Raw genomic sequence first — 12,307 nt, 5'->3', positions numbered from 1 at the left:
ATGCAAACACTGATCATGCGTGGGTAAGTTGGCATACTGAGCTTGAGTCTCCTCAGAGATGCCATTACTTGTTTCAGCACCCTGCGCCCTCTCTGTGGCGCTGTTGTCAGTTTCCAGCATATACACCCCATCATGGCCTTTCACCTGGACCAATTGTTTCCCATCTTTGGAGATGGTGCATACCTGGTTCCCAAAACTGACCAGATAACCTGCATTGTCTAAAGCTGAAACAGAAAGTAAACCAAATTTCATACCATCTAAAACATACACATCAATATCATCATTAAGACAAGGCATGAACATAACACCAGTTTTGGTAACAGGTCTTGTGGTTGAATCAGCCAGAGTGACTGCAGTTGCATCTTGGATCGGCCTGCAGTTCCGCAACTGGCTGCTAGGTGGCGCTAGATGTCTCCCCGCACCACTGTCTATTAACCAACGCAGCTTGGGGGTAGCAACTGTCTTTCCAACCAAGGCATATGCAGCTGCTTTGCAGTGGGCTCCAGCCCCTCCTCTGCTTGCTCTGGAAGGTCCTCTTCTCCCACGACGTGGTCTTCCTTTCATCTCCCGGTTGCCATGGAAACCATCTTTGAAGTCAGCCTGATCGCAGTCTGCCTGAAGATGGTTATCAGAATTGCACAGATAACAACGCTTAGCTGCAAAAGCTTTAACAGAGCTCTCAGCGTTTTCTCCACTCCTGGGCTTAGGCAAAAAGCAACCCCCCTTAACAGCTTTCCCTTTCTCTCTCTGCCTCCGGTCCTGTTCGTCCTGCAGCCTCCCAGTAACATAGTCCAGATTCAACTGGCTTGCAGGCATGGACTCCAGCGTTAAGGAAAGAGTCTCATAACTGGGGTCTAGTGAGCTCAGAAGGATATAGACCTTTTGTTCCTCTGAAAAAGGAACATTCAGCTGTCTCAACTTGTTGAAGAGTGCCAGCATTTTGGCCACATGTTGACGCACACAGCCTCCTTCTTGCAAACGTAACTCAAACAGCTGTCTAGTTGTATGAAGTTTGGCACCAGCTGACGTTCTTTGAAACACACGCTTAAGACACTCCCAAATTTGGTGGGCATTAGTGGCAGCGTCTATGTGCACCATCAGCTCTTCCTCTATGCCCATGACTATGTGAGCAGTAGCCCTCTGGTCTTTCTTAAGTGCTGCAGCAGCTTCAGCAGCAGGGGCCTGAACTGGTGGGCTCTGAGTACAAGTCCAAAGATCTTTAGCAATCAGAAATATCTCCATTTTCTTGGCCCAATCTTGCCAGTTTCTCCCATCCAACCTTGGAAAAGGTGGCACGAAACTCTCATGGGACTGCGCCATCTCCCCCCTGGGGCTTGAGGTAACTCACGTGGCTGCAAACTCAGCACTCGCCTCTCAGCTCCCAGCTCCGGAAAACGGCTTCTCTTCACCAGCGAGGTTTCCCTGCTTTGTGCCTCAAAAGCATGGCACAAAACAGTCCTCCAGCTGGGCTATCGGCTGCCGGCCCCGCAGACATGCAGACCTCCCGTCCTGGCAATCAATCTCCTCAGGACGCCTCGCCATCAAAGCGTAGCTTCTTGGCAATAAAGCAATTAAGCCATTAAGCCATAACCTGTTTTGAATAGTGTTGATATTGGGTCATAAAACCTTTGACCCAAGTAGTGCTGCTGGCCGGCACTGCAATCAATCACCTTTACGATCGTCTCCGACATCAATGGCGCCCAGGCACACTTCTGCTTCGCCCTTAGCGTTCTCCAGTTGCAGAGTTAAGCACAGCGTCACGATGGCTTTTTAGGTCTGCTTCTCCGTGGCGTCGTGAAATAACTTGACAGACGCCAGTGCTACTAAACTAAACTAGACTTTATTTAGTAGCACACACACACAAGTCCTCCAGACTTGAGCTGCATGCTTGCAGCAAACTAACATTCAGCAGTAACACAAAGCAATAAGGCAGAATGATGCAGAGAAGGGGAAAGTGAAACCAAACCTCCCCTTTTCTAGACAAAGGAAAAGTGCCCGTATTACAGTGGGCAAGGCTAAACTCCCAGGATCAGAACGCCTCTTGCATCATTAACTCTAAGATGCCCAGAAAACCTGACATTCCAGTTCTTATCAGGTTCCTTTTAGTTGAGGGAATCTCCAAGGGAGAAATGTATCAATTAGCAAGCAGCAGGCTTTCAGATATCCTATTGCAGTGATCCAGCACACCCGCTGTTTAATGTGGAATCTCCCTGTGTCTTCCCTCCTCTCTAGAAGTTTCCTGGTCCTATTTATTGAACTTTGTTGCTTGCACCTGGAGGCAAGAACCAAGAACCACTCTGCCAAGCTGATAAGCCTATCATATCAATGAATGAATGAGTTTGTCTGTTTGTCACTGTCAACTGCAAAGACTCAAATTACTTTCAACAATAGAATACAGTCGTACTTTGGAAGTCGAATGGAATCCGTTCCGGAAGTCCATTCGATTTCCAAAACGTTTGGAAACCAAAGTGCGGCTTCTGATTGGCTGCAGGAAGCTCCTGCAGCCCACCGGAAGCCGTGGACACCCCGTCGGATGTTCGGCTTCCAAAAACAGTTTGCAGACCGGAACAGTCATTTCCTGGTTTGCGATGTTCAGGAGCCAAAACGTTTGGGAACTAAGCTGTTTGACTTCCAAGGTATGTCTGTATGTGATTTAAAAGCAATAACACGTTGTTGTTGTTGTTCAGTCGTTCAGTTGTGTCCGACTCTTCGTGACCCCATGGACCAGAGCACGCCAGGCACCCCTATCCTTCACTGCCTCTCGCAGTTTGGCCAAACTCATGCCAGTCGCTTCGAGAACACTGTCCAACCATCTCATCCTCTGTCATCCCCTTCTCCTTGTGCCCTCCATCTTTCCCAACATCAGGGTCTTTTCCAGGGAGTCTTCCCTTCTCATGAGGTGGCCAAAGTACTGGAGCCTCAACTTCAGGATCTGCCCTTCCAGTGAGCACTCAGGGCTGATTTCTTTAAGAATGGATAGGTTTGATCTTCTTGCAGTCCATGGGACTCTCAAGAGTCTCCTCCAGCACCATAATTCAAAAGCATCAATTCTTCGGTGATCAGTCTTCTTTATGGTCCAGCTCTCACTTCTGTACATTACTACTGGGAAAACCATAGCTTTAACTATACGGACCTTTGTCGGCAAGGTGATGTCTTTGCTTTTTAAGATGCTGTCTAGGTTTGTCATTGCTTTTCTCCCAAGAAGCAGGCGTCTTCTAATTTCGTGACTGCTGTCACCATCTGCAGTGATCATGGAACCCAAGAAAGTGAAATCTCTCACTGCCTCCATTTAACACATTAGTGGCATGCAACTCCTAACAAATTTCTCCCACGGGAGTACAGCCCCCAAAAGAGAAAAATAGTGCCCATCCCAACTCGTGTGTGTGTGTGTGTATTTCTCTCTTAGCAAGCTGTTCTCTTTCTGCCCACAGGGATCAAGCAGCAAACTGAAACTACTTTCCTCTTTGACTTCACAACTTACCCATTCACGGAGGCTTTCACCCTGAAAGCCAAAGAGCCACCCAAAGACTTAGCCGTAGCAGTCCTACCCTGGGACAAGCGCTGTAACATCTTCCTAAAAGATAGGTAAGTTTCTTGAATCGGAAAAAAGACCTGGAGCTGGCAAGCCATTTTTGCTCATGTGATTGCGACAGGGGACCGGAGCAGGAATGTTCTCTGGAGAGATCAGCACTCTACCTAACAGCGTTAGACTCTCAAACAAACTCGGTGCATTCCAACTCTCCTCTGGCACAGCACCAAGGTCATAAGGAAAACATATATTCTGTTCAAGCTGAGTTCAAGGTGCTGATACTGGCATGCACATATACACACAGCTTGGGGCTCAGGATACCTGGAATGTAATTCAGCCTTCACATACCCAACCAGCTGCTTCACCAGTCAGCAGGAGGGCAGATCCCATATAATCAGGATGTCCTGGGATTTAGGCTTATAGTGTGGCAACAACACCTGCTCTCCCTCCCATTCCATGTCCAACAAGTGCTGTCTCTATTGACTTTTGGGTGCCTCTTGAAGACCTTCCGTTCCCAACAAGCCTTTTATGCAGATACTTTTATCCCAGCCTTTCTTTGCACTGGACTTGCAATTGTTTTCATAAACGTTTTTATCGCTGATGTAAAAACTGATGTTAATTGCTTCAGGATGTTTCAGGGGAAGCAATTCATAAATGAAATAAACAATCCACAGGATAGTGGCCCCTGTTAATGGAGCAACTGGGTGTACCCCAGGTCCCAAGATTTCCAGATTTAATAGCAGCCATAAGGATAGGCGTGCCTGGCGTGCTCTGGTCCATGGGGTCACGAAGAGTCGGACACGACTGAACGACTGAACAACAACATATGCCTATAGATTAGTACCTGCCTTGACAGTTCAGTGCTTTTGGGCGGAGGTGCTTCTGTATACTTTGGGTGCAGTAGAGAAGACTTGTGATCTCTCTGGATAAACTACGTATCAAGCTCCAATTTCAGGGAAGATTGCATACAGCATTTATTGTGATGCTTTCCACAGGGTGCAATTTGTTTGTAATGTCACTAGATGGCAGTACAACATGATCCACACAGATGAGCACCTTATACTGAGTATTCCTTATTCTGAGGGCTAAATTAGCCTAAACTGCTGCCCTGGTCTCCTTTGAGAGGAACGATATAATTTGAAATAATAATAATAATAATAATGGTAATTTTATTTACTCACACTTTTATACTACTTATCCAATTGTGTCCTCTAGGTGGTTGACAGCCTGTTAAAACCAGTGCAACAATATGATGAGGATTAATTGCATTATTTATTTTAAAAAGTTTTTATATGTCCCGTTTTTACATTTGTCCCGATCACTTACTTTTATGTGGCTGTTATAAAAATGAACGGATGTGAATCACTTTGGGAACTTTAAAGTGAGAACTACGAAGGATAAGTATTACTTACAGTGTTGGGGAACACCATCTTGACTTAACTCCTTCTCACTTAACCATCTGGCACTGAGTGAATGAGGCATGGCAAAGTGGGCTCAGGCAGGAGCCCAGGGAGATGGAATCTCTGTCTTTGTCTCGTTGCCAGCTTGCAGCGGCTGTCCACAATTAGCCAACAGATGCCCGAGTGCTGGAGCCTGCTGCAGAACTACGCAAAAGCCTTAGCAAAGGGAGAGTCACAAGAAGTGGTAGAGGAAGAGGAATCTAGGTGAGTTGGTCACTCTCAGAGGCTGATTTTGTGTTGCTGTGTCTTTCACCAACCCATGCCTGTCATCTTAACGGCAGCTGCTTATCCATCCTTTGCCAGTCCAGGCAATTTCCTAAAGCAGGTTATTTTGCTGTCATGAGGAGCTTTTTACCCTTTTGCCACATGCTAAGAAGGATGTTATTGACCAGTTAGTGTTAGAAAAATGTCTGTGTCTCATGGTGCTCTGTGCCCCCTGCCTGGTTCCCTGTAACTTCACTTCTTGCAGTGACGGAACTGCCAGAAGGCCCTCAGCGCTGGACCTCAGTGTCTGGGCTGAACGGTGGAGGTACAGGGCCAAGGCCGTTTGTTCAGTGATACAAAAGGAAATTAGAGGGACACATTTTTTAAATAATTAAGAACCATCAAAAACATTTCGAAACAATAAGCACAGTGAAACATTAAAACAGGGGCCAGCAAACTTTTTCAGCAGGAGGCCGTTCCACTGTCTCTCAGACCTTGTGGGGGGCCAGACTATATTTTGAAGGGGAAAAAAATGAATGAATTCCTATGCCCCGCAAATAACTCAGAGATGCATTTTAAATAAAAGGGCACATACTACTCATATAAAAACACGCTGATTCCTGGACCGTCCGTGGGCTGGTTTTAGAAGGCAATTGGGCCAGATCTGGCCCCCGGACCTTAGTTTGCCTACCCATGCATTAAAACTTAAAAACAGAGGTGTAGGACTTTAAATGATAAAATCAAAACCTTTGAGCTGAGTCCAGTAGGATAATTGGCAGCTCTCACAGAGGCATGCACTTGGGTTATCATGAAGGGTTGTGCTAAACTAAAGGTAAAGGGACCCCTGACCATTAGGTCCAGTCGCAGACGACTCTGGGGTTACAGCGCTCATCTTGCTTTACTGGCCGAGGGAGCTGGCGTACACCTTCTGGGTGGCCAGCATGACTACGCCGCTTCTGGCGAACCAGAGCAGCGCACGAAAATACCATTTACCTTCCCGCAGGAGCGGTACCTATTTATCTACTTGCACTTTGACGTGCTTTCAAACTGCTAGGTTGGCAGGAGCAGGGACCGAGCAACGGGAGCTCACCCCGTCACAGGGATTCAAACTGCTGACCTTCTGATCAGCAAGCCCTAGGCTCTGTGGTTTAACCCACAGCGCCACCCGCGTCCCTAGTGCTAAACTAGGGTTGCCATATTTCATGAAGTGAAAATGAAGACACAAAAGTTGTGTCCGGATAGGTGCGGGAAATTCCAGACATATGGCAGCCCTAGCTAAACCCATTTCCTGTCACTTCTGAGCAGAGTGCCTAAAAGTGCAGCCAACTTCTAGCTGCAAAACCCTACTCTGGGTTCTTCCTTTCTTCCAGCTCCAATGCATTGCACTTGCTGCAACCCAGAGACCTCTGGAAAGCTTAAATGGTATAGCGACTGTGGGTGTGCCTGCATACATTTCCCTCCCAGCCTTGCACATGGCTGCTATTAAATCAGCAATTAATTCTGCTTTCCTGCTCTAACTTCTTTCCCAGGGATGCTGAAGAGCCATGACACATCGGCCAAAGTTTTAACAAAAAAACATGCGTTTACTCATAAGTAATTCCAAACGTATTATCAATTCTGTAAAGAATTACAGTCTTAAACAACAATAGTTTCATATGAAAGTTTTCTTTAAAGTCTTTTAGAGATGGCTGTCAGGGCTTCTCCAATGCGTGTCAGGTGTAAACCAGGGAGACCAGGACAGGGCCCCGTTTCGGCATGGATGCCTTCTTCAGCTGGCAATATCAAATAGTATTAAATAGCACAGAGTACATCAAGTTTCAAAATTGAACATTTTAAACAACATCAAACGAGTTATGTAAGGTTTTAAACAGAATTATAAAGTATCATTCACTAAAGGTCATAATTCAACAACATCAGATAAATTATTATTACAGGAAGTTTTAAAGTCTCGTGCTTATATATGTGCCCAAGTGGCTTTTCAAGGTATTTGGTTCCTTACCTTGTTTTTTATGGTAGAAGTATGTGAAAAATAAAAATGGTGTGTTTCTTTGATTCCTAAGAGGATATAGCGTCTGTAAACCATAGAAAAAACGACTGTTACAATTCTTCCATTAAATTGTGTATATGTGAAGTACAAGATTATGTGTGGTCTCACCTTAGAAGTTTTGCTGTATTTTTCTCTGTTTTTTTCGGGCGTTTCCTACTCATAGGTGAGTTTGTGGCCTTATATCTGAAAGGGGAGGAGATAACCCCCTTCCAGCTCCAATGCATTGCACTTGCTGCAACCCAGAGACCTCTGGAAAGCTTAAATGGTATAGCGACTGTGGGTGTGCCTGCATACATTTCCCTCCCAGCCTTGCACATGGCTGCTATTAAATCAGCAATTAATTCTGCTTTCCTGCTCTAACTTCTTTCCCAGGGATGCTGAAGAGCCATGACACATCGGCCGGCACAGTGGTCAAAGGACTCAGTGATGAGCCAATGAATTACACTCTGCATGGACAGCATCCTTGCCATTTGCTCGAGCGCTTTGAGGAATTCTGGCTGTGAGAGTAACTTGGCTATTTTTTCCCATAACCATTTTTTGGGATCCTTTCAAAGAGCACCCGATCCACCATCACAAGCCTTCAGGCTCTGAACCCAATAGGTAATGAGTTCCAAAACGGGAATAGACTGTCAAGCTTAAAGGGCAAACCTTGTTAAAATGTAATTAATGTCAGAGAAGGGCAAGGTGGAAGTGGAGCAAAATACAGGAGACATAGGCAAAGATACTGGGAAACTGGAATATGTGATGCTACAGAATATTGAAGAAATCTCTGCAAGTGGTCTAAGTCTACTGTCTGTTCCATCACCACCTCCTCATGTGCTCATTCTCCCTTCTGAACCTGAACCTATAGATAGGGCCTAGGTTTGTTTGCTTTTAATTCTTGCATGACACCTACCAGTGTTCGACATCTTAAAAATGAATAGTACTGCTACTAAAATACAGCAAATAAATAACAACAGAAGACACTATGCTCACTTTGTTAATATGGGAACCTTACATGCAAATAAATTGCAGAGGCGCAAGAAAATGTGGTTTTTGCTGCTTCTATTTGCAGGTACTTTTAATGGTGGAGATACAGGCACAATTGTTTTCCACTGCCAGTTAGTTGTGTTTCCAAATCACAGTGGAGTGCTCTTCATTGGCCCAGGGTCCCACAGGCTGCAAGGTGGCTCAGGCATAATGGCAATCCATGGTTTATGTGGACAAATGAAGAGGAGCCTTGGAATGATGCACTCCCTCTTTTCTTTGCATACCTCTCTGTCATCCTGGTTTGAGGCATATTAGAGTTTGGCATTTAGGCTGAGCCCCAGAACAAGGATTTGCACTTAATAGGATGAAATGGCACGTCATTGTTTGCCCCAAACCCAGGATAGAGGGAGAAAGCACATTATCTCAAGGCTTCTCTATGTTTGTTCACACTGTGCTAAACCATGGTTAGGACTGTAAGTTTGAAACACCCTGCTCTTTGGGATTGCAATAATATTTCACAAAAAGGCCCAGGACACCTTATAAAGCTAACAAACCTACTTCTCAGCGATCCAGTTGGGTAGTACTTGTGAGAGCTGGCAACCTTGCTTATGAGTTTAAGAGGTACTGTATTTTCCGAGCAGAATGTCAACAGCATAGCTTTCCACTAGAGAGCGCTGCATTGCCACAGCCAAAGTAGGCAGCTGATTCAGGAGTCTTCCTTAAAATGCAAACGAACCATTAGCATATTTATCTTGTGTGTTGATGTGGAAATACTCCTGACAACCATCTTAAAAGTTTAATCCATAAATGTGAATAAGCCGTAGGCCTCTGGTGTGTTGTTAAGCTGTCTCTTAGGGCGACACTTTATGGGACAATTTGGCTTCCATCCTAAGGGAGATCCTCCCCCAACATCAGAGATACGTGAGCATATAAAATTGTAGCAATCAATTATTATTAACCTGCCTTTGGTAGTCCTATGGGTACAGCAAGCCAACAGCCATCATCAATGTGATTCAGGTGTTTTGTGTGTGTGGCTGTGTTCTGCAACATGCCATTGTTGCAATAATAGGTGCAGAATAAATAGTGGATTTATAAGCATCATTCTGCGGTGCTTCCCTGTTACCACATTATTACTGCCTGGAAGGACACTCGTTGCACTGTAATGCAACAAAAGTGGGACAACCCCTCCGCCCCCAAACATTTGTAGCATAAACGTTACAGGATTTTAGCAGGAAGCTACAGGACATGAACTAATTGCAAACGAAGCAGTTCTCAAACAGTGTCGACAGCGGGATTGTGGATCACTTCCCTGGTACCATCATGCACGCAAGTCATCATGAATGCACAATATGATGACGGTCTGGAGGGGGCATACGTTGGGATACTATGCATTTCCAGCGCAGAAGGTGAGGAGAAAACAGAAGTACTCTAAAGCACACGACAAGCATTCGTACCAAACGTACCCCAGTGTCCTTGGAAGCACTGCCAATTCCTACTCTCATGTCAGCCGGGCATGAATGGAGCCAGTCCAAGCATAGGGAGTTGAGAGATGCTTCCACAAAGTCCCTCCACCATGATATACACAGAATACACTATCTGCCAGACGCAGAGATAACACAGTACCTTGCATTGCATGGACTGCTGCAGAAAGGCAGCAAAAGCCCAGTTACTGCAAGCTTCTTGCATTCTCTGAACTGCTCATGCACACCCATTTGTCAGCAAGACATAAATGAAAGGGATTTTTTGTTATTAAAAAAAAACAGCAAAGCTAAACTGAGAGCCCAGCATTGCCATTTAAGGTTCTCCAACCCACCCATCCTATTTGGAACAGAATCTGAACCCCTGCTTTGTGATTTGGCTTTTTCAGTGCAGCTTCATTTAAGAGACTTTTAAAATCCATTTCCCCACTGAACATTATAGAGGAGTCTCCTTGCGGCGTAATTATTTTGTTAGTAGATGCACACATGATTTTGTTGTACATTCCAGCCTTTTGAAAAAAAATCTGGTTGTGTTTTCATTTGGATAGCGCATTGTTATAGCAGTTGCTTCCGTGTTCTGCTAGAACATAGGGTTATTTTCCTTTCTATTGTCACGAGACAAGTGTAAAAGCTAAAGTAATTCTAAATTGTGTTCTACCTCCCAAGGAGGTCGTCTGGCAGTTACAAAGCACTGCAGAAATGATTGATGAGATACTTTTTAAAGGGCATTCCTGTAATTGCCCGTCTAAAAGACCTGCAGAGTAGAATTTTAGTGTTCATGATTAGGAAACCTTTGTTAACTGATTTAATGTTCCTCCGTACACACAGAAACATGAACCCATATATTACATCATGTTTGGGGATCTTGAGTTTGGAGACACTTTCATGCCACAGTGGCTATTGCACTATGTTAGTATTAATTTAGAATTACCAATACTGTCTTGATTACTTGAAGGATCTGGCGAGAATCAACAAATGTCGAGATAAATGCAAATAAAATATTTAGTTACTCATTGTCTGTCATTTTGTGTAAATTGGCTTTGAAGCTTGAAGTGCCAGTACAGCAGCATAAAACAGGGAGATGGCTAGTTGTTACAAGCTGTTGCACAGGTTACCCAGAACCAGGTGTGTGACCCATATACTTATACTTGGAACAGTTACTAATGTAGTGATAGAAACAATCGGAGGATGGAGAATTGCCGCACAGGCAGTGAGATGGATTCTGTAGAACCAGCACTCGATGCTTAAATGCAGATGTTGGTTTGGATAATGCAAGGATTGAAAGACAGCAACATTTTGAGAATGAGAAAAGCAAGTGTAGGAGAGAGAAGCGAGATGCTAATGATTACCAGGAAGGGAGTACAAAAAGAAGCCTTTCCCAAAATTTCACCATGAACTGTGGGTGCAAGGTTGAGGCTATATATAGATTCTTGTCGGCAATTCAATTGTTTGGGTGGCTGGTTCTTCCAGCAGAGAGAGACGGCTCAAGCTGACTCTGATTTCGGAAAGAAACATACAGGCTCAGGCCAGGATGAAGTGACCAGGAATAGGTTGGCCTTGAGCCATAACCAGATTCCTGCTCTAGGTTCCTTCAAACCCTTTTTAATGTGGTTCAGAAATCCAAAGAGCTTTCCTGGCTTGTAATTTCTGCAAGGGCCCCGACTAATTGGAAGAAAATAACAACCGTACCTGAGAGGCAAGGAGAAATGATCTAGCTGAGTTAAAGAAAGTCATCCATGGAGTAAAGCAGGCTTGAAGGAAAATGTGGAGCAGCCTAGCAAGCATTAAATTCATGCAGTGCACATTTTGGGGGGATCCCTGAGATGCTCATTTATAGGAAAGAAGCTTACTGACTGGCATTAGAACTAAGACCAACAGATAATAATGTTGGCGATATGGCTGGAAGAGAGATTGGCCCATGGACACAGGTAAACTCAGCAAGCATAACAACACAAGTTTCCTACTGCAGAGCAACTGAATAATAATAATAATAATAATAATAATAATAATAATAATAATAATAATAATAATAATAATAATAATAATTTATACCCCAGCCACTCTGGGTGGCTTCCAACAAAATATTAAAATACAATAGTCTGTTAAACATTAAAAGCTTCCCTAAACAGGGCTGCCTTCAGATGTCTTCTAAAAGTCTGGTAGTTGTTTTTTGGCATCTGGTGGGAGGGCGTTCCACAGGGCGGGTGCCACAACCAAGAAGGCCCTCTGCCTGGTTCCCTGTAACTTGGCTTCTCACAGCAAGGGAAGCGCCAGAAGGCCCTCGGCACTGGATCTCAGTGTCTGGGCAGAACGATGGGGGTGGAGACGCTCCTTCAGGTAGACTGGACCAAGGCCATTTAGGGCTTTAAAGGTCAGCACCAACACTTTGAACTGAGCTCGGAAACGTGCTGTGCTCGGAAATGGTCATGGATGGTTCTTTAGCAAATTAGGACACGGATCCAAGTGACCAAAGTTCCCCACATTGAAGGAAAGTGGTGATGTTACCCCAGGAAATGGAAATTTTGACTCCATCTGATTGCTAGTGGAACATGTTTGCTGGAAGGAAGCCTCTTGTTCTTGCCAGAGTTAATCCATACTCCAAGAAAGGTAAATACTTCCA

At 44.7% G+C, this 12,307-nt stretch overlaps 1 protein-coding gene across 1 annotated transcript in view; it reads left to right on the top strand.

Annotated features, from left to right (window-relative positions):
- Nucleotides 1-8,267, top strand: part of WDR93 (WD repeat domain 93) — a 34,133-nt gene extending 25,866 nt beyond the window's left edge. The window contains exons 15-17 of the mRNA XM_033167767.1: nucleotides 3,432-3,585; nucleotides 5,074-5,193; nucleotides 7,613-8,267. Coding sequence (XP_033023658.1) covers nucleotides 3,432-3,585; nucleotides 5,074-5,193; nucleotides 7,613-7,631 — 293 coding nt within the window. The 3' untranslated portion in view covers nucleotides 7,632-8,267. The remainder of the gene's footprint in view (nucleotides 1-3,431; nucleotides 3,586-5,073; nucleotides 5,194-7,612) is intronic.
- The last annotated feature ends 4,040 nt before the right edge of the window (nucleotides 8,268-12,307 follow it).

The sequence above is a fragment of the Lacerta agilis genome, chromosome 13 (assembly GCF_009819535.1).
Source record: "Lacerta agilis isolate rLacAgi1 chromosome 13, rLacAgi1.pri, whole genome shotgun sequence".
NCBI lineage: Eukaryota > Metazoa > Chordata > Lepidosauria > Squamata > Lacertidae > Lacerta > Lacerta agilis.
Note: the sequence above shows the minus strand (reverse complement) of the source record. Positions and strands in the feature narration are given on the sequence as shown.